Here is a 23,110-nt window from a genome sequence, read left to right as displayed (position 1 = left end):
TAACACCCCCCCCCCCCCCCCAAACCCACCCCGCCCCCACCTCACGCCTTGCCTGCAGCTCGTGCCCCAGAGGGCTGAGTACAGTGACACGCCTAGCCGGTGGCCACCTCTGCCCCGGCGAGAACTTGGCTGGAGTGGTCAGTGGCCCCCGAAGACCCCCAGAGAAAACGCTACATATCGGGAAGGGGAGGGGGCCTAAATCGTGGCGCTGCAGGCCCTCACATACATGCACCCACTCTGGGCAGCCTGCCTCTTTATTGCCTGCCTCTCATTTGAGAGGATGGAGACTGGCTGCCAAGTTTTGACACCGCCACATATGGCCTCCTCCATCAATCGGACTAATCAAGCATCAAGGGGAGGCAGGACCAGCTTAATTGCCAGCCAGATATAGCTGCTCTCACTTGACGTGCAACCTGAAATAGAAACAGGTCTAAGGAGACATGACAGAAGATAAATGAATACGGCCATTGTTCTAATAATTACACAAAAATAAATTTCTTTACACTTCAATTCCTAATTTTCGCCATGCCCTAATAACAGCTTGTGCAATAGATGCGGCTATTGCAAGATGGCAAATCAACACTATTGCAAATATTGCCTTAATATAGCATCATCTACTCATTAAAATGTGGATTATGTTCACATTTGTAATGTTTGGTACCCCAGGTTAGAGAAGTGTACAGTAAGTTGTTAGGGAGTTTTTTTTTTTTTTTCCCATGCAGGCTGCAGCGCTCTGCTCCTCCAGAGTCCTTGAGGCATTCTGTCTGCCTCTGCCTGCCTCTCTCAACTTCCTGTTTCCCTACACCCCCCACTGGGGTAGCAGCCACGGAATAACTTAGCACATGGAATGAGGAGGAGAGATCAACAGCAGTGATCCATTCATCTTGAGTTTCTCCTGTCACTCTCTCTTTCCGTTTGTAAACACTGAGGGTCTGTGGTCAGAATGGCCTTTTGTCCACTGTGTTTTTCTGCATCCTCTCTTATTCACTTCAAAGGTAACAAGTGACAGATGTCTGTCTTCTCCCCGGTCTTAAACGCCGAAGCTCGGCGATAGCATCTGGGCTGAATGTCAAACTGTGAATCTACCCTAAGAAATGCACTGTGGTTATGCCAAGCTCATTGTTATTAATGTCAGGGACACTGCCTACAGAAGTATTTAAGATACTCCCTGTAGTTCACAGCAGGGTGCACGCGGGGGGCGGGAAGCACGGGTGTGTATGTCGAAATGATGGACAAAGATTATTAGGAAAATATTAGAAAAGAGAAATTACAACAAAGGACAAAGTGAATGGATGAATAGCTCAATTACAGCAATATCAAGATTTCCCGGTGAGCGAGCGACTTCCCAAAGAGTCTGACTCTCTATGTGAATCAATTTAACCACGGGAGTTAATTTCAAGAAAAAACAAATAAGGAGAGAAATGAAAATATATGACATGGCAAAGCAGAAGTTTAGATGGATTAACAAGTTCCGTGGAGTTGCAAGAACTATAAAAGTGGCAAAGGTGGTGATGTTCTGAGCTTGTAATCACGGCACGGTGCTGTGTTTATTTAACTTTCTTTTCTCCGTCGCTGCCTGCTTTCGGTATTTACATGTTTAATTGAGAAGTGTGCTGCCGGTTTCTTCTGCCCATCTGCCGAGTCCCTTCCTCTTATCAGGCTCATTCCTCAAACTGACAGCTCTCCCTTTCTGCATATCTCTCTTTCACTCCCGTGCCACTACACCACTAACTCCTCTCTCTCTCTGTCACTCTCTCTCTCTCTCTCCCTCCTTTTCTCCCTGTCCCTCTTCAATCTGTCAAGGCCGGATATGAGTAATGACAATGCGTTTTCCCTCAAATCAAACCAATAAGTAGAAACATGCACAAGCAGACTCGCAAATTCTGTTCTGAGGGCATCGCGTCGTAAAACTCTCTGTTGTGTGGATCAGGAGGGGGCTTTTTTTTTTTCCTCCTTTTTTTTTCAGCCCACGTCTAAATCACGCCTGTCAGACGCAACATGTGTGTCATTGTATCCCCATCAGCGTGTTTCATTGTACACACTACCACCTCTGAAGAGCTGCCTCTTATCAGTCGAGTGTCAGAAAGCCCCCAGCACCAGCACCACCTCCCCGCTGCCTTTCTAAATGCTTTTCTATTAAGAGCAGTGTTGTGTCCCTCTGATAGCAGCAGCTTCTCCACTTCATCATTCATAATCCCAATGGGCATCAATGGACTCCATAGCCTCGCCATCCACACCAAAGGCTTTGTCATTCACTGCAAATGAAAACAACCTAAATGAGAGTGATAATCTAAGGAATTCACTCTAAGAGGGAAAAAAAAAAAGAAGAAAAAAAAAAAAAGGAAATGGCCCAGTAGGCCAAAGCACTCCAAAATCATGAATAGTCTACTCTATAGCGAGGAACTGGTGATACCTCACATGTTCCAAGTGGGCTTTTTGTCTGCTTTTAGCGCGACTAGACGGCATAAAACATATGGAGGACATTATATAAGTGTAAAATGGTACTACTTATGTGCGCTGTCTTTTAAATGCCGTTCTATTTTAGCTAACTGCAAGGTATGACAGAGAAAAAACAATAAATTCCCAGAGGTAGGCAAGTGCTGTGCAAATCAAGGAATGAGAGCCAGATGAGAAAACAAGGAGGGAATAATATCCACTACGCTACAATATAGTGACGGCGTAGGCTAACTTTCACCAGCTCAAAAAGTCTAAACTGATGTTCCCGCCCTTCGCAGCATGCAGAAGTCCCGCTGGGGGCCTCAATGTGATCAGCAGCATCCCCACCACGTCTCCTCATTATTGAGTAAATAGGTTTGGGCATGTCCTCAGTAAACAAAGCCAAGACTGACAGTTAAGGGAGTGAGGGGAGTGGGAGGCAGCCTCGTTCCCAATTAGAGTCGCCTCAGGCAAAACTTTAAAGAGGAGATCAATCCTACAGATCGCTAAACTGATCCTGTCACTGGCTGGGGATATTTAAACCGTGGTGCAGAGCAGAGCGGTGCAGGGCAGTTCTCAGTACAGTTTGACTGTGTGTGCTAATGACTTGGGGGTAGGCTCTCTCACCAGGACACACACCCCACAGCGAGGCGGCCGTGATTGACGGGTGAAATCGGACCTCAGCTGCAGTTCTCGGCACAGTAGGGGCCAGATGGGGAAATAGTGATTTGCGTTTTTTAGTATGCAGCTCCTGCACTTACGGATATTCCCTAATTGTCTCCCTTACTTACCTGTGAGGCTGTTTCCCATCACAGATGCAGAGTACATTTCAAATTAACCCAGGATGTTTTGATTTTTTTTTTTTTTTTCCCCCTCACCCTACACCTTTGAAGCAGACTTATTAAAATGTGCCAGCGGGGCTCATCCCTGTCCATCTACTGGAGGTAAAAAAAAGTTACTTCTGACTAATGTTGAGGCAAAATAAAAGGGACTTACATGAGGTGAATGAAGCTGGCATGGTGGAGATGACACCCAAGTTTAATCACATCGTCAGTTCATGACAACCTGCTAAAGCAGCAGATATACCGTGCCTCTGACTACAAGTGAAGGGCTGGCATACTCCAACTCCCAGGCACACATGGGTAACGTGTAATGAGCTACCAAGCCCTCTGCAACTGCAGAGGAACTGAACATTTAAATGAGCGAATGATGCATTATGTATATCACTGAGGTTCCTGTGCAGGAATTAATCATGATCATAAAAGCTGAAGACAAAACAACATACTCAGGCCATCGCTAAATTGTTCTGATCTAATGCAAAACAAATTCATTTTTCTTGCCATTAAAGATAAAGAAAATCTTAAAAGGTTTGGTTTTGCTTGTCTGCGTCTCTTATTGAGAGTCATTCACTTTCAACTTTATTTGCGGATTATTGCAAATCCCCGGTACAAATCATATCATGAAATCATGTAGCTGGGACATTGGATGTGTTCTGCTAATGCTCAAGGAAGATCCCCTGAGGGAGCCATTGAGTGGGGGAAAAGGAAAAGAGAGAGAGAGAGAGAGAGAGAGAGAGAGAAAGGATGGAGGGAGGCAGATCGAGGGAGGGAGAAAAGAGAGAGAGAGAGAGGGGTGAAGAGTGAGTTACAGGACGGAGAAGAGAGGGAAGGGCGGGAAAGAAAGACAGAGAGGAGGGGAGGGCGGCAGCAGTCAAGCTGCACTTTATCCTGACAGATCTCCTTTACACACTAATTTCCTTGTTAAAGAAGAGAAAATGGCACTCAATCCGGAGAAATCCTTTTCTCCTGGAGCAGGCCTGTCAGCTGAGGGATGAGTGGATACAAGCAGAGCTTTCCTCCTCGGGCTAGCTCCCCTTGGCACACAGCGGCTAGGCTACCGCTCACAGCAGAGCTCTCTATCTATAGCCATAATTAATACACCATTGGAATATAATGAACCATACCATGATACATGAATTTCAGTCGAAGCTGTCGACGGCAGTCATTTAACCGCTCGCTGGAAATCAAATGTGAAGTCAATTGATTTTCTGATCATGTCATCTCCATCACAAATGGCAAACAAATTGTGTACAAACATTTCATGCTCAGTTGCTGTTTATAAACATTCCCCATGACAAAATAGTAATCCCCCCCCCCCCCCCCCCCCCCCACCCCTGCGTTCACAGTTGCCAGCGAAGGCGATAAAATCCAGCAAGTGCACATCTTTCATCGGAAACATATTTATCACTGAATTTGTAATTCACCAAAGTGTATTAGCTCGGATTTGATAAAAGGGAGAAAAGAAAAGCCTCTTTTATTTTAAGTCAGGGGTGTTAGCAGTTCACTCTGGATGTTCTCATCTCCCAAGATTACTATTCGAGGGGTGTGTGTCAAGACTACTTTTCAGAAATCTCGGTAACAATTCAGATGCGATCGATAAGGAGTGACAGTTTATTCTAAGGCTTAGCACAGGCCAAGAAAAGAACGACTGAAGCATCAACTTCAGAGGAATGAATTTGTTTTGTATTTGATTTTTCCATTAAATTTATCACCACTTTAACTCTCCCTTTTCCCCTCTCCCTCCTTCTCACTTTGTCCCTCTCACTTTCTCTCTCACTGTCACTCACATCAACAACCAGGCTGTAAACGGCTGTCAATTTCTCATCTGTGATTCCCATGTCTTCATTTTCATCCATTTTTGATTGCTTCACACCCTCTACCTATGATGCTTTTAGTGCTCGTCGGTGACCTTGCGAGATGATGGGGAAAATTATAAAATAAATGTTCAGTGGCAGACCGACGCTGCCCTTTATAACACTTCATCATGTCTGCTGTAGACGGAAAATAGTTGAGAAACATTTCTTACAAAACTGCCTAATGCTGGTTTGGCACAAAATCATATGGTAAATCTATTACCACTTTGTCAAACGAAACCACATGAGGTTTCCCACAGTGTAGCAGCAGGCAAAGTGGGAAATTGTAACCCTGAAACTGCTGTCCGCTTTCTCTTATTAAAGTGTTTTGAAAATCCTCTCCCTTTTCGGATTTAAGGGTCATTGAGAAAGCCAATCAGAGGGACAGGCCAGTCAGGAAGCCAGCAGCGTGAACAGGACAGGAACCAGCTGATGAAATTCATCCATACTTCTCACTTATGATGACATGATTGATTTTCCCTCAGAGTGCTCAAATGTAGGATTGTCTTCCTACCCCCATCTCCTCCTCCATCCCGCCTCAATCTGCCCACCCACCCGCCAAGCCAACAGCTAATGGATAAAGCCTCTGTCTGTCTCAGGCATGGCGGAGAGTTGACGAGTGGAAGAACAACTGCAACGAATGAAGGGTGAAATCTGAGAGTGCAATTTTCCGTCTGTCAATCTCCCTTCAAGAGAACAAGTTGACCACCAATCAGGGGAGTCGATTCAGGGCTGGCGGTTGATGGGAGCATTCTGAGTGACAGCGTCATGTCACTACATTAACACAGCAATGAGAGACATAAAAGGGAATTTTTTTTGAAGGGCCCCGGCCAGTTATTCGGTTTCTGGATGCGATTTGGGGGTAGGGACCATACTTTTCTGCCTTAACAAATGAACAAACTGACAGGTTAATGCATAACATATCACTCTATAATTCATTGTTCTGAATTTGGGAGAGTCCTATCATCCACTAGGTGCTTCAAAATACAACCAATTAAACTTTACTTAATTATTAAAGGTAGAAAGTGAGGGAGAAACATGCCTTAAAAACTCTTGCTTGCAGTCAATTACGATAAAACTTTAATGAGCCTGGATAGAGAGCCATAAAAACTGATAGCCCCTCCGTCATGAATTATATATCCATATCGATTTTGTTTCTTTGCTATAAGAATTGCAGGTAATCGTATGTTACCACATGTAAAGTGCACTTCCCTAGCGAGGATAAATATTAACTATCAAATATATATGAGGTGTGTGTGCATTTATGACCAAGCTCATGTAGAAAATGAAGAGCAGAGATGTCGAGGCAAGGGCCATTGGGAATGGATGAAGGGTGCCATTTCTGACAGTAAGAGAGACCCTTAGCGGTGCTGGCTTGATATGTTACCTAGTTAGCGTCACAGAGAGAGGAATAAATAGTTCTTTATTATTTGTGGTTGCCATCATGTCTCTCCTAATAGACAGGCTATACTGAGTTTAAACCACATTATCCTCTGCGAGACCATCGCAATTACTCTTGAGAGCTAGGTCTGATGTGTGGATAAGGCAGGTCGCCCATGTCTTAATGAACACAAACAATGTGAAATGGAGGAAGGAGCAGTGGGGGGAAAGATAATGGCAGGGGTGGGCTTGTTTTAATAGAGACAGCACTAAGTTGTTTGCTATGATCTATGTGAAGTCTGAGAATGCTGAAAACCCCCAATGTTAGTTTGCAGAGATCTTTTTCATGATCCTATTACCCAATCAATCCACAGCCTTTTCTCTGCACTTTGCCGACAAACACGGGGCACAAATCCTGTTCAGCGGATCTCCAGTTGCAGCGGACTTGTGTGTCTTGCCCGTCATTGTCACACAGTCCTGCCTTGTAGGACAATTGCGGAGGTTAAAGGGCACCAAACTGGATCACTGTCACACCCGGTGTGAGCGTTATCCCCAGCACAAATGGCTCAGTGCTGGATTAATTGATAAACTGCCGCTCCACTTCATTAGTCAGACAGACCGGGCTTAACGAACGAACACAGAGAGAGTGTCACTCTGAATATGTTAATCATGACTAGCCATTATGGGGCTCTTCCCTCCACCTCCTCGTCTCAATCGCCGGTGAACTACAAAGACCACAGACAGACTCACTTCAAACTCTGTATGCTTGTGTCGACCAAGGCTATTTATCAGTGACAATGGAAAGAATAACGGGAGACAGACAGACACGAGAGTGGTCCTTGGTGTTATTGAATATAAATTTATAATAACCATGTAAAAAATGCATCATTTGGCCTTTTCACAAAGGCAGTTGTAATATAGCGGTAGGTGAGCACTGTACTTGACGTACACACTGGAGGTGAGGGTGTCAGGGGAGAGCTCGCTGGAGAGAGAGGAGGTTTTATTGTTGCCCAGCCCTTCCGCTTAAGTGCACATGGCTGGGAGGAAGCCGGGACCTCCAGCTCTGACCTCTGCGCATGTATATTTAATAGGCCATCAGTTGGCCGGGGCAGCGCTCTGATCAGGATTCAGAGAGGGGCTTTGAACACCCCTGTGTATTCCTGAGCGTGCAGCCTCAAGCTGCTCTCCCCAGCTGTGTCAATCCGACAGCACTGTTACAGGCACCCAGACAAGGCGCTGGGCACTCCACTGCTAGCGCCTAATGACTACAGAAAAAAAAAAAAAAAGCAAAACAAACACAAAAACAATAACATTTGGCATATGGAGCTCTGCTACCATCTAATGAGTGGTTTTAAAAACTGAAATATTACGCCAGCTGATATACTGTAGGGTGTGTGGGATGCGTTTGGATTACATCAGCTATACGATACTATGCTGTGTTCACCTTAATAATAACAAAAAGGCAATCTCACGGTGACTGCACTACACACGCCGGTAACGATTGTAGGAACAAGACGGCAAACAGAGAAGTGCCACTCGTGTGTCTTTTCTTCTAACAAGGTATCACTACTCTTTGAATCAAATCGGCTTTGTGTGTGTGTGTGTGTGTGTGTGTGTGTGTGTGTGTGTGTGTGTGTGTGTGTGTGTGTGTGTGTGTGTGTGTGTGCGCGAGCGTATGAATGTCACAGTGCACGCACGTGGATGTGTGTGTGAGGGCAGCTTAACGAGGGTGGTTCATTTGACAGGCAATTAGTTTGCGGAGCTGCTATTGACAGCCCCTGTGCTTGTGTTTGTTCAACAGCTCTGGGTGAGTTCCACGCTCCCTGGGCTACGTGACAAAGCACCTCCGACAGGGAGCTCCTGATCTCCACCGAGGCTCGGAGGCTCGCACTGTGAGGGGGGTGGATATGTGACAGCCTTGCAGAGAGCAGAGAGGCGAGAGAAGGGGGGGTGGGGGGGGGGGGGTACAAAACCCACAAGGGTCTATTAGGGGGTTGTTGCAAGTTAATGTAGCTACAACACACTTTTTGTGTCGTATTTTGAAAGGCCTGAGCAATGATGTTGTCATTTGTTGTTTGATTGCGTGGATAGCGGAGGGTAATCTTAGGAGACACCAGGCTCTCACACTACTTGCACACACATAAAAATGCAGAAAGAGAAGAGACAAGGAGGTGGGGGGGGGGGGGGGGGGGGGAAGCTAGAGGGAGATGGAGGAGAGGAAAAATATAACAAGATCCAAACACTCTTTTATCCTCGAAAATCCCATATTCTAATGCAAAGGCCCATCCCTCTTTTAGTTGCAACCGTTTCGTTTGTAGAGCCAAGCTCCAATCAATATCATTATTTTCACAGAGGATCGAAGTGCCTTCACCGAGTTAATGGGGGATTGAGGTGGTAAACGTTTACCCTCTCACTGTCAGCAGAGCAGTGGTCCATAGTGGGCCCAGATGACAGCACTGGCCCTGCTGTGGACACACTATGTGGAGATGTCCTGTGGGTAGACAGGCTGCATGGACTGTCAACCGCCTGCCATGCCCTAGATGGCCTAACATATCAGCCACTTGAGTTAGAGCAGCAGCATGGGCTTTGACTTCTGCTAGAGCTAACAGAAACAAAACGGCCAGCGCTGGCAGCAGCATTACTGCCCTGCTTGTTGTTGTTGGTACAAGGGGAAAAAAACTGGAAATAGTCTTTGGGGGGGTTTTTTCTCCTGTAATAATTCAACAATATTATTTAACAATTGCACAAATTTGACAAAATATTAAACGGCTCGATGCATTAACATTTACTAATTTGGTCAATGCTTAATGCCGTCTTGGGCTGTGGATCAGCTGTTCTGTTGGATTTTTGAGAAATTAAGACTAATCTGCAGCTGGCAACAGCAAAGCAAATTCTCTTGTATAGCAGCATATGCTAAATAGCTCTTCAAGCGCGCAGATGCATTGCTGTAAAATACTTCTCATGTCTGCGTATCTGCATCTCCCAGATGGGTCCCAAGCTGTGCCAAACTGCATCTCATCAACTGCTATGAACTATGGCATCACATGACCACAGGAGATATGTGGAGTCCTATTCTGTCTCGCCTTGGCACAACATGGTCAAGCAATGCATCACCAGGAGGCTGACACTATTAAAATGGCGGAGGTGAGAGAGAAAGTGTGTTTGAAAGTTCTATTTGTCTAACTTGGTGAAAAGAACAGGACTTTCGTCGACGGGTTTCTTTCTCTTTTTGGGGGAAAAAGACTAATCAGCAAAGTTCAAGTTGATTTGGGGTTGCACGAGGGTGTGACAAAGCAGTGAGAGATTTCATGGGACGTTGCCCCATGATTCACTGAGTTATTGGTTTCCGCCCTGTTTTAATCGCCGACGGGTCCGGGCCAAAAAATCTCGGAGGATTCCGGAGAGTTCTTTTCTCCACCATTCAGCAGAATGGAATTTGGTCTGCAAGTGCCTCACGTCATTCGAGGCGTCCTTCACAGTTTCGGGGGCCCTAATTCAAACCACATGGAGGCCAGCGTCCGGTTACGGACCTCTGCAGAAGAAGTAGAAGAAGAAGAAAAAAAAAAAAAAAGGACACGTTCCCATTGGCTGCATCAGGACGGGAAATGGGGTGTCTTGATGGAAAAAGATAACAAACACATCTAAGTAGGAGTCACAACATCGCCAAAGCATACACACACATTCGTATACATAAATATACATACACATGTACATATGTGGAGACAGATACAAATATACATGCATATACACAAACACACACATCGGCTGTACACATCGGCATACACTTATGGGCCTGCAAAAGCTGTTTGCTTGACATGATGGAAGAATGAGCAGCGGGCTCTGTAATATTGCTCCTATTCTTCATTGACAAGCATATATATTTTTTGCTGTTCCCAACTGACTTTGCAGCGCTGAACTCCATTTATGAATTATCTGACATATTTCCTGCTATTTTTTTGACAGCAGTACTCAGAGGAAATTTCAAGGCACCTTTCTCCTGACAAGTAGAAATATCAATATTTGAATAAATTGCAGATTTGGATCTCCTCACATGGATGCTCTCCAGCAAGAGTGTGTGTGCGTGCGCGTGCGCGTGCGTGTGTGTGTGTGTGTGTGTGTGTGTGTGTGTACAGCTGTATGAATGTGTGTTTGTATGTGGATGTTTTTGCATGTGCGTGTTTTTGTGTGAGTGAAAGGAATGGGAAGGGGTTTGTTTCATTCTGTTACCACGGTCTTATCCCCCTGAGCCCGCAGGCAGAAATCTGTATGCAGCATTTCATTAGGAGGGAGCTCGACTGAGTGACATGTGAAGCACACCTCGCCGTCGACCTGATGAAGTTTACTTCTCTCAAACGACAAAAAGCCACTTTGTAGACTAGCCCTTTTTTCCGCAGAGGAAGAGAGGGGGTGATGGCTGAGCACCAATAAAAGAATCATGAATGTTGTTTCACAGAATGACAGGCCTATCTGTACACAAATATTTCTCTTCGAGAAAAATGTAAGCTTCAGAGCTTTTTTTTTTCCCTCCTCCCTTTTTAAAGTAGATTTGACTTGATAGAACTGACAGTGTTCAAAATATGATCACCTAAATTCTAAGCCTTGTGGAAAAAAAGAAAACAGCTGACAAGTGGCACAAAAGACAGAATCGAAACAGATTGTTTTCATCTTGCAGAAGTGGAGAGTCTTGGGTGAGGAAAGCAACATTTCACCCAGTGAACTAAATAATTTACAAACAAATACACTATTGTCCTAGAACCTTGATAAATACACCATCTTGGTATAAGAGGTCAATGTCAAGCATCCATAACACTCAGTGCTGTCTTCTTAAAGCTCCTGGTGTTACGTATGAGAGACTTCTGCCTATCTGTCTCACTCTGTTTAGCTGCAGTAGCTGCCATGCTGTCCGCATGTCTCCCGCTGCCGCTGATAGATCACTCTCCTGCCCACCCCTTCAACCCAGCCCTCCTCCTCTCTGCGCCCCACCATCATTTCAGGGAGCCTGAGAAATGGCTTAGCCATGTGAGGTTACTCAGGTACCAAAAAGGGCTGTGACCCCGTGACCCCTAGAGTCGACCTTCCTGACCCGGACGTCATACTTTCTCCCTCTCCAACAGAAAACAAAAACAAATCTTATCATTCGCCTCCGTGGCTCAAAGGGGGGAGAGAGAAAAAAAAAAGAAAAGAAAGAAAACCCTTATATCAATGTGGAGCTTTGACAATCATCTATCCACATGACCTGTGATTTCTCCGACAGGGTCTGCTTGACACTTACAACAGAGAGGTGACGGCACGCAGGTTGTCCATCTCTCGCCTCGCCTGCCCTTATCTCCTTTCCTCTCCATCTCTTCCCCTCACTCCTCCTTGTGTGCACAACTTAATAAGCAAGCAAGGGGTAGATTCCCATTATGGAAACCCTGGAAAATAGCCTGGACATTTTCCCCCATATCTGGGATCTCCATCTGGAGAACGTACTCTCGCTCTCACTGCCCCCCTCGTCCAATCTCTGTGTGTGTTCTGGTGAGCCTATGCTGCAGAGATGGCTTTCACTCTCCACTGGCTACAATGAGATTGGCCCACCAGGTTGACTCTATTCGAATCGACAACCCATTTCAATAACGTAACAAAACAGAACAGAGTGGTGATGTTGAATAAAACATTTTTGAGGAGTGCCCAGGGGGCAAAGATGGAGGTCTTAAGTGATCTAAATCTGTGAGATTTTGGAACGCTTAAGCAGGAACATACATTTATCCAGACATAATATAGAATAGTCTCTTACTGACTGATTTAATAAAAGCATGACATTTTGCTAGTTTCCCCTCTGTGTGACCACTCTCACATCAGGTTGCGCTGCTTCATAGCTCGACTATGTGGTTAACAGACTAATAAAGATTACACTGAGGTCAGCAAGTCACTAATCCCGAGCATTATTAGTAAAAATAAAGCCTACAGCTTTCCGCCATGCACCTCATCACATCTGAGTGCCTATGCACGTGTATAAGGTCCGAACATAATATGGTGTGACTTAAACCATACAATGAGAAGAGAAAATAAATATGCTAAGAGCAGCAGGGGTGGACCGGGCCAGGCCTCTGCGGACCTATGTCATCACTCCCTCTGGTCTCGGCTGCGCTCCCCACCCGACCGAAAGTCTCAATGATTACGGAGGCTCAGCTTCCCTCTAAGAAAGCAAACCGGAGCTGCAGTCCAAACAAGGCCGAGCCAGCAGTGAGGGAGCATTGCTGCACCAGGCAGCTCGGGTTTACCGTCGCCTCCGACCTGGCTGGCCCCCGGGCTTGCATTAGTCCCCCAGCCCTGCCTCTCTAGGACAAACAAACAACCGCCACTTACACAGTCAGGGACGAGCAGTGAGGCAGGGCGAGCCGGTGCCACCAGCGCTGTGCGGAGGGGAACCTGACCCAATTGGATTTGCTTTATCACCCCATATAATGACTCCCAGACTGGCCTGTTCCAGTGGTCGAAAATAAAAGATTACGAAAAAATATCTGCCTGCCTGCCATTCTGAGTTTAGCCCAAAATGGGCAGCTCCTCCAAAACAGATGGGGAGGCATCTCAAAAATGTTCTCTGCCTCTGGGGACATGTGGTTTTCCCCATCATTATATAACTGTAAACTCCTGGATGTCAGAGATTGGGGATAATAACTTTCAGATGTTGGCAGCCTGGACCAATGCTAGGACCTGCTGGATGGGAACAGTTATTTGGCAGAGGGGAGGAAGTCCGAGAGATTAGGACTAAGATGTGACAGGGAGGAGAGTGTATCTGGATGGAGCTCAATAGGTTGTCTTAGCCTGTTCCAGTGTATTCAGCATTGTACCGGGTCCTAATGATGAACGTGTGGGAGGCATAGGCCCGGCGTGTGCATGCGCGTGCGTGCGCGTGTGTGTGTGTGTGTGTGTGTGTGTGTGTGTGTGTGTGTGTGTGTGTGTGTGTGTGTGTGTGTGTGTGTGTGTGTGTGTGTGTGTGTGTGTGTGTGTGTGTGTGTGTGTGTGTGTGTGTGTGTGTGTGTGTGTGTGTGACAGAAAAAAAAGGCATGAATTAATATCAAAACCACAGGAAATCATGTCCTCGTGTTAACACTCTGAAATCAGGCTGAGGTGATCCGCCACTTTCAGCATTCCATTTCAATTTTCTGATAGATTTGATTTGACAGTTTTAGCGCTCCCCACTGCAGTGCAGATGTGCCACTAATTCAGAAACAGACACACCTCCTTCAATAAATGAGTCCTTATAGAAATGTCATCCCGTTAAACCATTTTTATTGGTTAGTCTCACATGGCGGGAGAGGATCATTGTTCACTGCGGACGTGGTCTCTGGTCGCTGGTGTGGTCAAGGTTTGGTCACTTAAATCCACACTCCTTGAAAGAAATGAAACATTTCCTCACATTTATATATATTCCAGCTGGTCACTGCGTAGTAAAAAAAAAAAAAAAGCACAGTCCTGTTTTTCTTCTTTTGAATTTTTTTTTTACCCCCTTTGCTTTAAAGTATCGATCGCGGTGCTGAACAAGCAGAGGAGTGTTTTTTATTGTAAATCAATACTGATCGATCTGCAGCCTGGGTGTTGAATATGGATCAATATCACACCAGGCTGTGGAGGAGATCTGATTTCAATTGGCAAGAGAAGCCCGCAGCAGGTTTCCATCAAGCGGTAATTCAAGACATGGGAACATAAGTCAGATGGATTGATATAGACTAGCCAGGACCTTTCTTGCCACTGAACCAGCACAAGGAAATTTCTGTCATATATCATTAACGCAGTTGGGGCAGGCAGTAAAAAACAAGAGGGGGAGCAGAGTACCTCAGTGACCCTCAATGAAGAGCTTGGGTCAAACATTGAATAAATACTCCATTATTAGCGTGAATTTTATGTCTTATTTTTAAAAAAAACAATTTTTATAAAACAATTCCAAAAACTGTAGAAAAAAAAGTTGTACTAACCGAGAGAAACAGTGAAAAGCTGAGTCTCCTCTTGCTGTGCGCACATACAACACACTGTGGTCATGTTCTGCTCAACTTCTGGTTCTGATTATGCCGAGGTCAACTTGAGATTCATACTGTAAGCTGTTGTTAATTTACTGAACAAATGTCCTGGAGAAAAACTGGTGGACGGTGAAATATTTTTATTGCAGTAATCTTGTGATCGATCTCTATTAAACGGTCATATATGTTTAATTTAGCACTGCAACAAACTGAAAAAATAAAATAAAACTATATATATATATATATATATATATATATATATATATATATATATATATATATATATATATATATGTGTGTGTGAAACAATGTTGCAATTATAGAAGCACATGTGCACATCATGCGTGTATAATCTAAGAAAAAAGTCCATCACCTGGTTCATTCATCATTTGTTTGTGATTCCTAAACAGAGGGGCACTGTTCCAAATGACAGCGTTGTAAAACAATAAAAACTGAGCTATAGTTAGAAATAACTTGTCACTTTTAATAAATGACACTGGTTCAGGGCTCTTTCTCTGGGGCTTCTCCTCCGATACATCCCAGGCACCCCTGGGGCCAACGGAGCAGCCAGCAGACCAGCTCGTTTCCCCGAGGTAACTGATGACCCTCTCCCTGAATTCCCCCATCTTTGTCCTGTGACCTCACACCAGCGGGAGCAGGACCATGTCCGATGAAATCTTCAGACTGCTTCCCATCCTAATCTCGCCTGTGTCACACTACAAATTGCTACATTCAGGAAATGGAAATAGATTGAGGTGGAGGTGGAGGGAGGGACTGACAGAGGTAGGGAAAGAGGGAGCGGCGGGGCGGGGAAGGGGGAGCGGAGGGGTGTGCATCGACAAGCAGTCCCCTAAGAAAAATACTTGAGGAAAGAACGACTCGGGAGATCCCAACATGGAATCACATCTCAGCGAACATATTGATCTGATTTACAAAACCTCCACTCTAATGCGAAACAAATGGCGTGGGCGTGAACTGGTACTTAACCATAAAACCCCAGCATTACTCCGTCTCCGATGAAATACCACATATATCCCTCACCAGGGCCTAATGTGCTGTTTTACGGCCAGATACGACTGAGGTTGACCCAACAGTTTGTTTGACAATTAGGGGAAACCTAATAAGGATTGAATGAGAGTGAGAACATGCCAAGAGAAAGAAAGGAGACCCTTTAAAAAAAATACAAAATAACAACTAAAAAAAAATAGGTTTGAGTGACCTAAATGTGATTCACAGAATCAGGAGCTGTTTGACAAAGCTCTTGCGTCATTAATGCTTTAAGAAACCAAACAACATCTTCAAAACAGCTACAAAGTTTAATTATAAAGGAGAGCTGCTAAATATTTGAGAAAGAACTGACATGTTTTATTTAACTCAGATTTAATTTCAATAATGTAACATTTTCACTGCCGTGGCTTATTTCAGCACGGTGCCAGGGAAAGTGAATAAATCTCGATAGATTGTTTTCCCTCATATTATCGGAACGTATACTTACATTGCTTCGCGGCTGAGTTTACAATGCGCAAGAGTGACACTTCAAAGCTTCAAAGTCTGAAAATGAACACAAGTGAGAACGGCAAGCAACATAAACAGACCAAAAAAAAAAAAAAACCAACACAAAAAAAAATCTTTGATAACCTTTTTCTTTCTACTTATGCGGCTTTCGGTGCGTGTGTGTGTGTGTGTGTGTGTGTGTGTGTGTGTGTGTGTGTGTGTGTGTGTGTGTGTGTGTGTGTGTACAAGGTCCAGTGTTGCTCTTGGCCCAGCATTCATCCCATCACCCCAGCTCTGGCCTTGTTTCTGTCAGCAGTGAACCAGCGGAGTAAAGAGTGGGGGGGCTGGGGGGTAGGGGTGGGGGCAAGAGAAAGAGAGAGGAAGAGAAGGAAAGAGGGAAAGAGGGAAAGAGAAGGGGAGGGGGTGAAGGGGGTGGGGTGGGAGGGGGGGGGGGGGGGGGGTTGTCTCCATGGACAGATGGACTGCTCTTTCTCAACACATGTGGAACCATGTTTCGTCTTTCACTGCCGTCAAGCTGGAGCCGAATCCGTCGCTCTGTTGGCCCGCGCCACTCTTTCGTGCTGCACACCTCTCTTTAGCACAGCACACACACAAATGCCGTGACACACACACGCAACAGTGCACACACACACACACGTGCACACACACACTTAAGCGCACACACACACCGACATAAAAAAAAAATTAAATAAAATGCATGCACACACACCACGCAAACATCTCCGTCTTTCTTTGCACACATGTTAAAGTCATCACCCCTGCTCAGCGCTAGTAAAACACAACACCCCCGGCTTCTCTGCTGTTGTCAAGTCTTGCCATTAGCTGATGCCACTGGGGAATCCTACCCTAGTGAGGTGGGTCTCCCACGGGAACGTCAGGCACCACGTTACATTCAGCCGCCACTCATGTGAACCCAAACATGTGAGCATAATTTGGAAAATATCATTTATACTGTGCGTCTTTGTACGTGTCTTGACATTTACAAACTGCGATAAAACCGACATGAGGGAGGAGGGAATAGAAAACAGGGCGAGAATAATTTGAGGTAATGTTTTGCTTAGTGAACAGTATTACCCAATCCTGGATGTTGGAGCACTGGGAAGGAGGTTCTGGCTCGGAGGCTGCAAAGAGGGTCTGGGTTTCATTTTTCGGCAAGTGCAAGCCAAAAGAGAGCTGCCAAGTACAGCTTTCGCTCTCAACACTTCCTGCTCTTCCTACTCTGGCTCGGGAGGAGACAGGCTTCACTCAAACATCACGTCGACTCGGGCTGGGGTGGCCAGTTTATTCTCCCATTTCTCAATGGGCGTCAGAAACTCACATCTGTCACACGAATTACGCCGAACACAGGTCATAAATACAACACCGAGTTGGATGTATTATTGAGCCACAGATAATAACTTGTTTGCAGGTGTTTGCGTGTGTGTAACTGTAATAAAACTGCACTTCCTATACAAGTTGACAGGTTTTAAGTGACTCACTGTGAAACCCAAAAAAGCTGGAGTGCCGGTCCCACAGCTCAGTGGAGGAGGGGGAAAAAAAATGAGTAAAAAAACCCACAAAGAACACCTGCAACAATCAGCTCTAAATCACAGCAGCAGTGACCCCATCCACTGCATCATTTTCATTATGGATGGTGGAAGTGTGGTGTTAGATTAACACTACCTACAGAGTGCCATCTTAATTGCTCCGCCACAGACGCAGTGAAAACATGTCATTTAGGTACTTCATAAACAGACTTCTCTTCGCAGGTTATCAAGACAGCCACTCAGTGAAAACACACCCTCTTTTCCAATGCTGATGTGCAATTAAAATGGTTTTAGAAATCCTCTTTGACAGTCCGGGGCTTAGCCAAAAATGTAAATGACATTAAAGGAGACAATGAATTTAATTTTGTTTAATGTCCCCTTTCGCTGATTCTCATTTACATCACATTTCCACATAAAGGGCTGACCTTATAAATACTGGCATTTGTTCAGCTTTTGGAGGTAATCACGGTTTTGCAAAAACCAGATGGGAGCACACAAATTTTCTGATTTGTTTCTTAGAAGGCCGAGGGAACCACATGCGAGACCTTCTAAGGCTGCAGTCTTTTGTTTCTGGTAAACAACTTGACAACAAGTCAAGTGCACTCTGGGAAATGACCTCGTAGGTGTTCCACAAATGAACGATAACGCAAAGTCATTTAGAAAATACAGGCACACTAATGAGGGACATAACAGAAAGCTAAGCAAAATTTACATTAGGCCAAAATTTAATTCCATTAACACAAGAACAGGTGCGGTGAGGCCTTTATAAATGAGCTAAATGAATAAAAGCCTCCCACAGCACAACCATGTGTGCTGACCAAAAAAAAAAAAAAAAAAAAAAAAAGAAAGAGAGAGACAAGGGGAAAAATAAGGGGAAAAACAAGTCAATGTTATGAATTATTCAGTGGCTGGGCTGAACTCCAAAGGTCAGTGATCTTTGACCTTTGTGACAGGAAGTGAAAGGGAGTGCCGCAGCCGCTGGAATAAGCGGCGTTGACATGTTTAGACCCGATACACAATCTGTTTGTGAATGGCGATTTAAATTGACAAAGGACGTCAAACTGTATGAACATGCATTAAGATCAAAATTCATCTGTGGGCTGAGATACACATTGATAACACATTTGCTCCGTGTCGCTCTCGTTGCTGCTCGCATAAATTGCTCCAGCTTTTCCCAGAGTAAAATGTGACCTTTGAACCCTGACAGGCAGAATGAGTCATTTTCTCTCCTCTTTCAACAACATGTGCTTGTCTTATTACAAAATCCATGTGTAAGCCTGAACAATGTATCTAATCTTTCACACAAGAGAAGACAAAGTCAATATGCAAGAGTGGAGACAGATACCAGACCAGAGGAGTCACCGTGAAATGAGTTATGTTTGGCTATACACTATGAGTACTGTAAATGGGAAAACCATCTAATCAGATATCGGGTACCTCATCACTATAATTCTAAAGACTCAAATTACCGACTAAATAAACCTACACCCCCACTTACTTTAAAGCACCATTAACTTATAAGTGTGACATCTGTAGCGCGGCTGGATTTATAATCGAGCGAGATGATTATTTCAAACTGCAAAGCGATGCGGCCAAAGCTACAACCACATAATTTGTCACTAGATGTATTTACAGAATTATTTTTTTTCTTAATGTAAGCGCACGCTGACTTTCATTTATTTATTTTTTTACATTTTTCCTTCCCCCCCCCCCCCCGGTTTGATGTTGGAAGAAAGAAAAAGCATTGCTCACAATAACGGCAGACTTTGTGCAGCAACATTTTCAAAAGATATTTAAACTCGAGTCACTGTACATACAAACCCGAGCAAATGCAAAAATAGGACCTTTCTTCATCCAAAACTGAATATGAATAATGCAAGGGCATCAAATGTAAGTCCTGAAATATTTAAAGACCAAGCAGTGCTGAAACTTTGTGACAGCTGTTGGGCCTATATCTAACCAACTTTCTTTCTTTTTTTTTTTCTTTTTCTTTTTTTTTTTTAAGAGAATCCTTCCTCTTCAAAAATCTGAGTGAAAATCTGTATCAAAACTCTGAGAGAAAATAGGGTAAACAGATGTCTGGCTTGACCGCAGGAAAATAGGACACATTTGGAATGATAAGTTTCCCAAACTCCGTTGGATATGCCAGATCCATGGGAACGCCAGTTAATGTCTCGCTAGATGCCAGCTAGCTGTGTGCGCTTTCCCCTCTTACCATCTGGGAAAATGTTACAGAGAATGAACGCCATCAATGATTCACTCCAAATCTGTTTCTTAAGGTTCGGCCATGCTACTGTTTCTCCAGGAAATGTAGCAGTGCTAGCTGGTTCCCATACTGTAATTGTAGACAGATGAGACGTGCCTGATTCAACAATCAAACCTCTCCTCAAGGTTTATGTCACTCAACTATGTTCTACTCAATTGGAAATAATCAGTTTCTGCCAGCAGCGACCGCAGCACAGGTGCCTGTAATGATGTGCATGGGAAAATGACAGATGTAACACGGATGGCTGTAAAACACGGAAGCTTTAACTGAAAGCTTACCCATATGCACAGCGAGGACAGTCAAGTAATTGCAGTAAATAACCTGACGTGGAAAGCCTACAGTGTGCCCTGGTCGTGTCCGTAACTCTCGCTAAACCCTGCAACCTTTCACAGGCACCCCTCTCTTGCAAGCCTCCTTCAGTCACTGGGAAACCTGTGTGGGTCTGTTAGGGTGAGCTGACGGGCTCATAGTTACGACATGGAGACAATGGGAGGGTCTAATGAGGAACATATGCTTTTGTGTTTCAACAGAGCTGCTCATTGTGCAAGGAAAGGGATACTCTACTCCTATTCAGGCTCGTCACAATGAAAATCCGAGCCCTCCCTGAGCCAGTTGAGCTTACAATATCCATCCGCTCCTTTTTTCCTCGTCCTTTTTTTCTTCCCACCCCTTCTTCTTGACTTTAATTCTCCATGCATTCATTTTGCTTATTGTACTTAAGTTACATGTTTTGTTCGGCAGATTGAAGAACACTGGCGTGCGAAACACTAAACAGTAAAAGGCAGCAGAGCAACACAAAGCGAACATGAAAGCAGCGGAAATCAGGCAAAGTAGACGTCTCAAGTTATATGTTAATGTTGGCGTTGTCGTGCCGTCACTAACAAATGCACCTGACTAATGAATTAAGAAGTTCATGTGGTCCCGGATACAGTGAAGCAGAAAAAAAAATAAAAACTAAATAAAATAAAACTCTCCACTTACAACATCCTAAACGCTTCACTAGTTTCCTTATACATGCACCAGAACTGCCATAAAGATATCAGAAGTCATCCACACTAACAGCATAAACAGAATACAAGCGGCACACGTGCGCGCGTGTGTGCATGTGGAAGGGGTTGTCTGTCTGTCTGCGTTTGTGTCCTCGTCTGAGTGTGTATCTGCGTTTATCTACATGTGTGTCTGTGTGAGTTTGAGTTCAGACAGCAGTAGCTCTGGTAATCCATCCAGGCTCCCAGGGCAGCCAGCTCCTACTTCCTGATGCATGAGAAGCCGCTGGAGTGGAGTGGCAGCAACAACTGCTCAGCCCTATTTGATTACTAATAAGAGAGTTGTCCCCTCTGTCAGATACCAGGCATTCTCCACTAAGCAAACAGTGATTCCGGCTAGTCAAACATTAGCATTGCTGTCTCTCCCTGGTACGTGGCGAGAGTTACATTGAGATCGACGCTTTAACTACACCCCCTACCTCACCTCTATATCCACCGCGCGCACGCACACACACACACACACACACACACACACACACACACACACACACACACACACACACCCCTCGTCCGCCTACCTAAATATAATCACACCAACTGACCGGAGCCTATAGTCTCACACTGTGTGAAAGATGTCAGTGCGTGAACGAAGCCATTTATTTCCCCCTCTTTAGAGGGAGATGAAGGTAATATAAATGTGGCAGATGTAACTTCCCTGAAGGTGCAGAACAAAACAGCCGACATAAAATGTTTATCCCTCCTAAAACAAAACTTTAATGGCATCTCGCTCAGAGCTAACTTGAGAGAAGGAAACAGTCAATGAAAAACAACTATTGACAGTGTAAGCATCACTGTCATAAACAAAGAGAGGAAGCCAGCCAAATAAATGCGAAGTTGCCTAAGCTAATTAGGTGTATTCCCAGCATGATCCTCCAGTGATTGAACCACCTGTGATTGAACAAACCCTATCCAGGTGGTGACCGCCCCTCAGTGCACAGGTACCTGGGAAAGACGCCCCTCAGCCACTCACACAGTGTCGGCCCACAGTTCCCACACTGTGGGCTGGAAGATGCAAGTCAGCCCAACTGGGCCGTCTGGCGTACACCGGGAGGGAACTTAATTTGTTCAACGAGCTCCATCCATGTGCCTGCTCGTCCGCTCAGTCACTCATCCATTTAGTCAGTCAGACGCTCACTCGTTTCATTCACCGTACTCGTCCCCTTGCTCACAAGCGCAGAGGAAGCTGCAACACCAGCCTACCTGTCAATGATCACCGGGTCTGATGGGGTCTCGTTCCTGTTTCCACAGCTTTTCTTGTCACAGCATCGGCTGCAGAGAACATAGAGAGGTGTGTGTTTAGGACAGGTCACATTTTGCTGAATAAATCAAAAAATAAATAAATATTGCACAGAAGACCACATACATTTATTAAGTGCATCTGAGTGGTTTTGATATTGTGTGTGTGTGTGTGTGTGTGTGTGTGTGTGTGTGTGTGTGGGGGGGGGGGGGGTGAATACCATGAGATTTCCTTCACTCAATCCATCCATTCCATTGATGCTGATGGCTGATAAAAATGGTGAAAACAACATGTTGTGTTGTTTGGCTTAGTGTTGGAGGGGAGGGGAGTGGGGATTGGGCCAGGAGGCAGGGGAGTCACTTTTCACAGCTTCAGCTTTTGTTTACCTCTAATTGCCAAGCTGCTATTTCTGAGGGAGATGCAAGGTGCCACCCTCAACCAATATTTCTGCGGGGCATTTATCAATTATGGCCTCAAAAGCACTAATCTATCTTCCACCACATGTTTCAACCATCTCCTCCCTAAGCCTATAGCTCGCTGCCTCTCACTACTTTGATTGGAACTTGAATCAAAACTGCAAAAATAAACAAATACATCATCCCAGCCTCCATTTGAAATGAAAACATATAAACATATGTGAATGAGATTGATTTATGCCATATGGTGCAGAAAGCAAAACAAAGATTTTGTGCAAAGCTACTGTCTGTCAACCACAGGCTATTTAAATATGCCTGATTTACATGACTTTCGAGGAGCAATAATAAGGATGTGTTTTATAGCTGCAAAGCACTAAAGCAAAAAATATATATAATTCAAATAGTACTGTGTTACATGCCTAAAAAAAATACATAATTAGATTATATATCTTATTATGCATATTATCTTATGTGATAATTGGCAGCAGTTGTAGTAGTTGTTTTTTTTATTCAGGAGTAAAATACACTTCCTCATGACAAAAAAAAAACCTATATATATATATATATATATATATATATATATATATATATATATA

At 44.5% G+C, this 23,110-nt stretch overlaps 1 protein-coding gene across 8 annotated transcripts in view; it reads right to left on the bottom strand.

The window, feature by feature from the left end:
* LOC308138533 (transcription factor COE3) overlaps positions 1-23,110 on the bottom strand; it is a 70,000-nt gene that overhangs the window by 42,149 nt on the left and 4,741 nt on the right. For all 8 annotated transcript variants that reach the window (XM_080507686.1, XM_080507687.1, XM_080507688.1 and 5 more), the window contains exon 6: positions 22,062-22,130. In XM_080507686.1, the coding sequence (XP_080363812.1) occupies positions 22,062-22,130 (69 nt within the window). The remainder of the gene's footprint in view (positions 1-22,061; positions 22,131-23,110) is intronic.

Source organism: Blennius ocellaris (assembly GCF_963422515.1).
Source record: "Blennius ocellaris genome assembly, chromosome: 13".
NCBI lineage: Eukaryota > Metazoa > Chordata > Actinopteri > Blenniiformes > Blenniidae > Blennius > Blennius ocellaris.
This window is presented reverse-complemented; position numbering and strand designations above follow the sequence as displayed.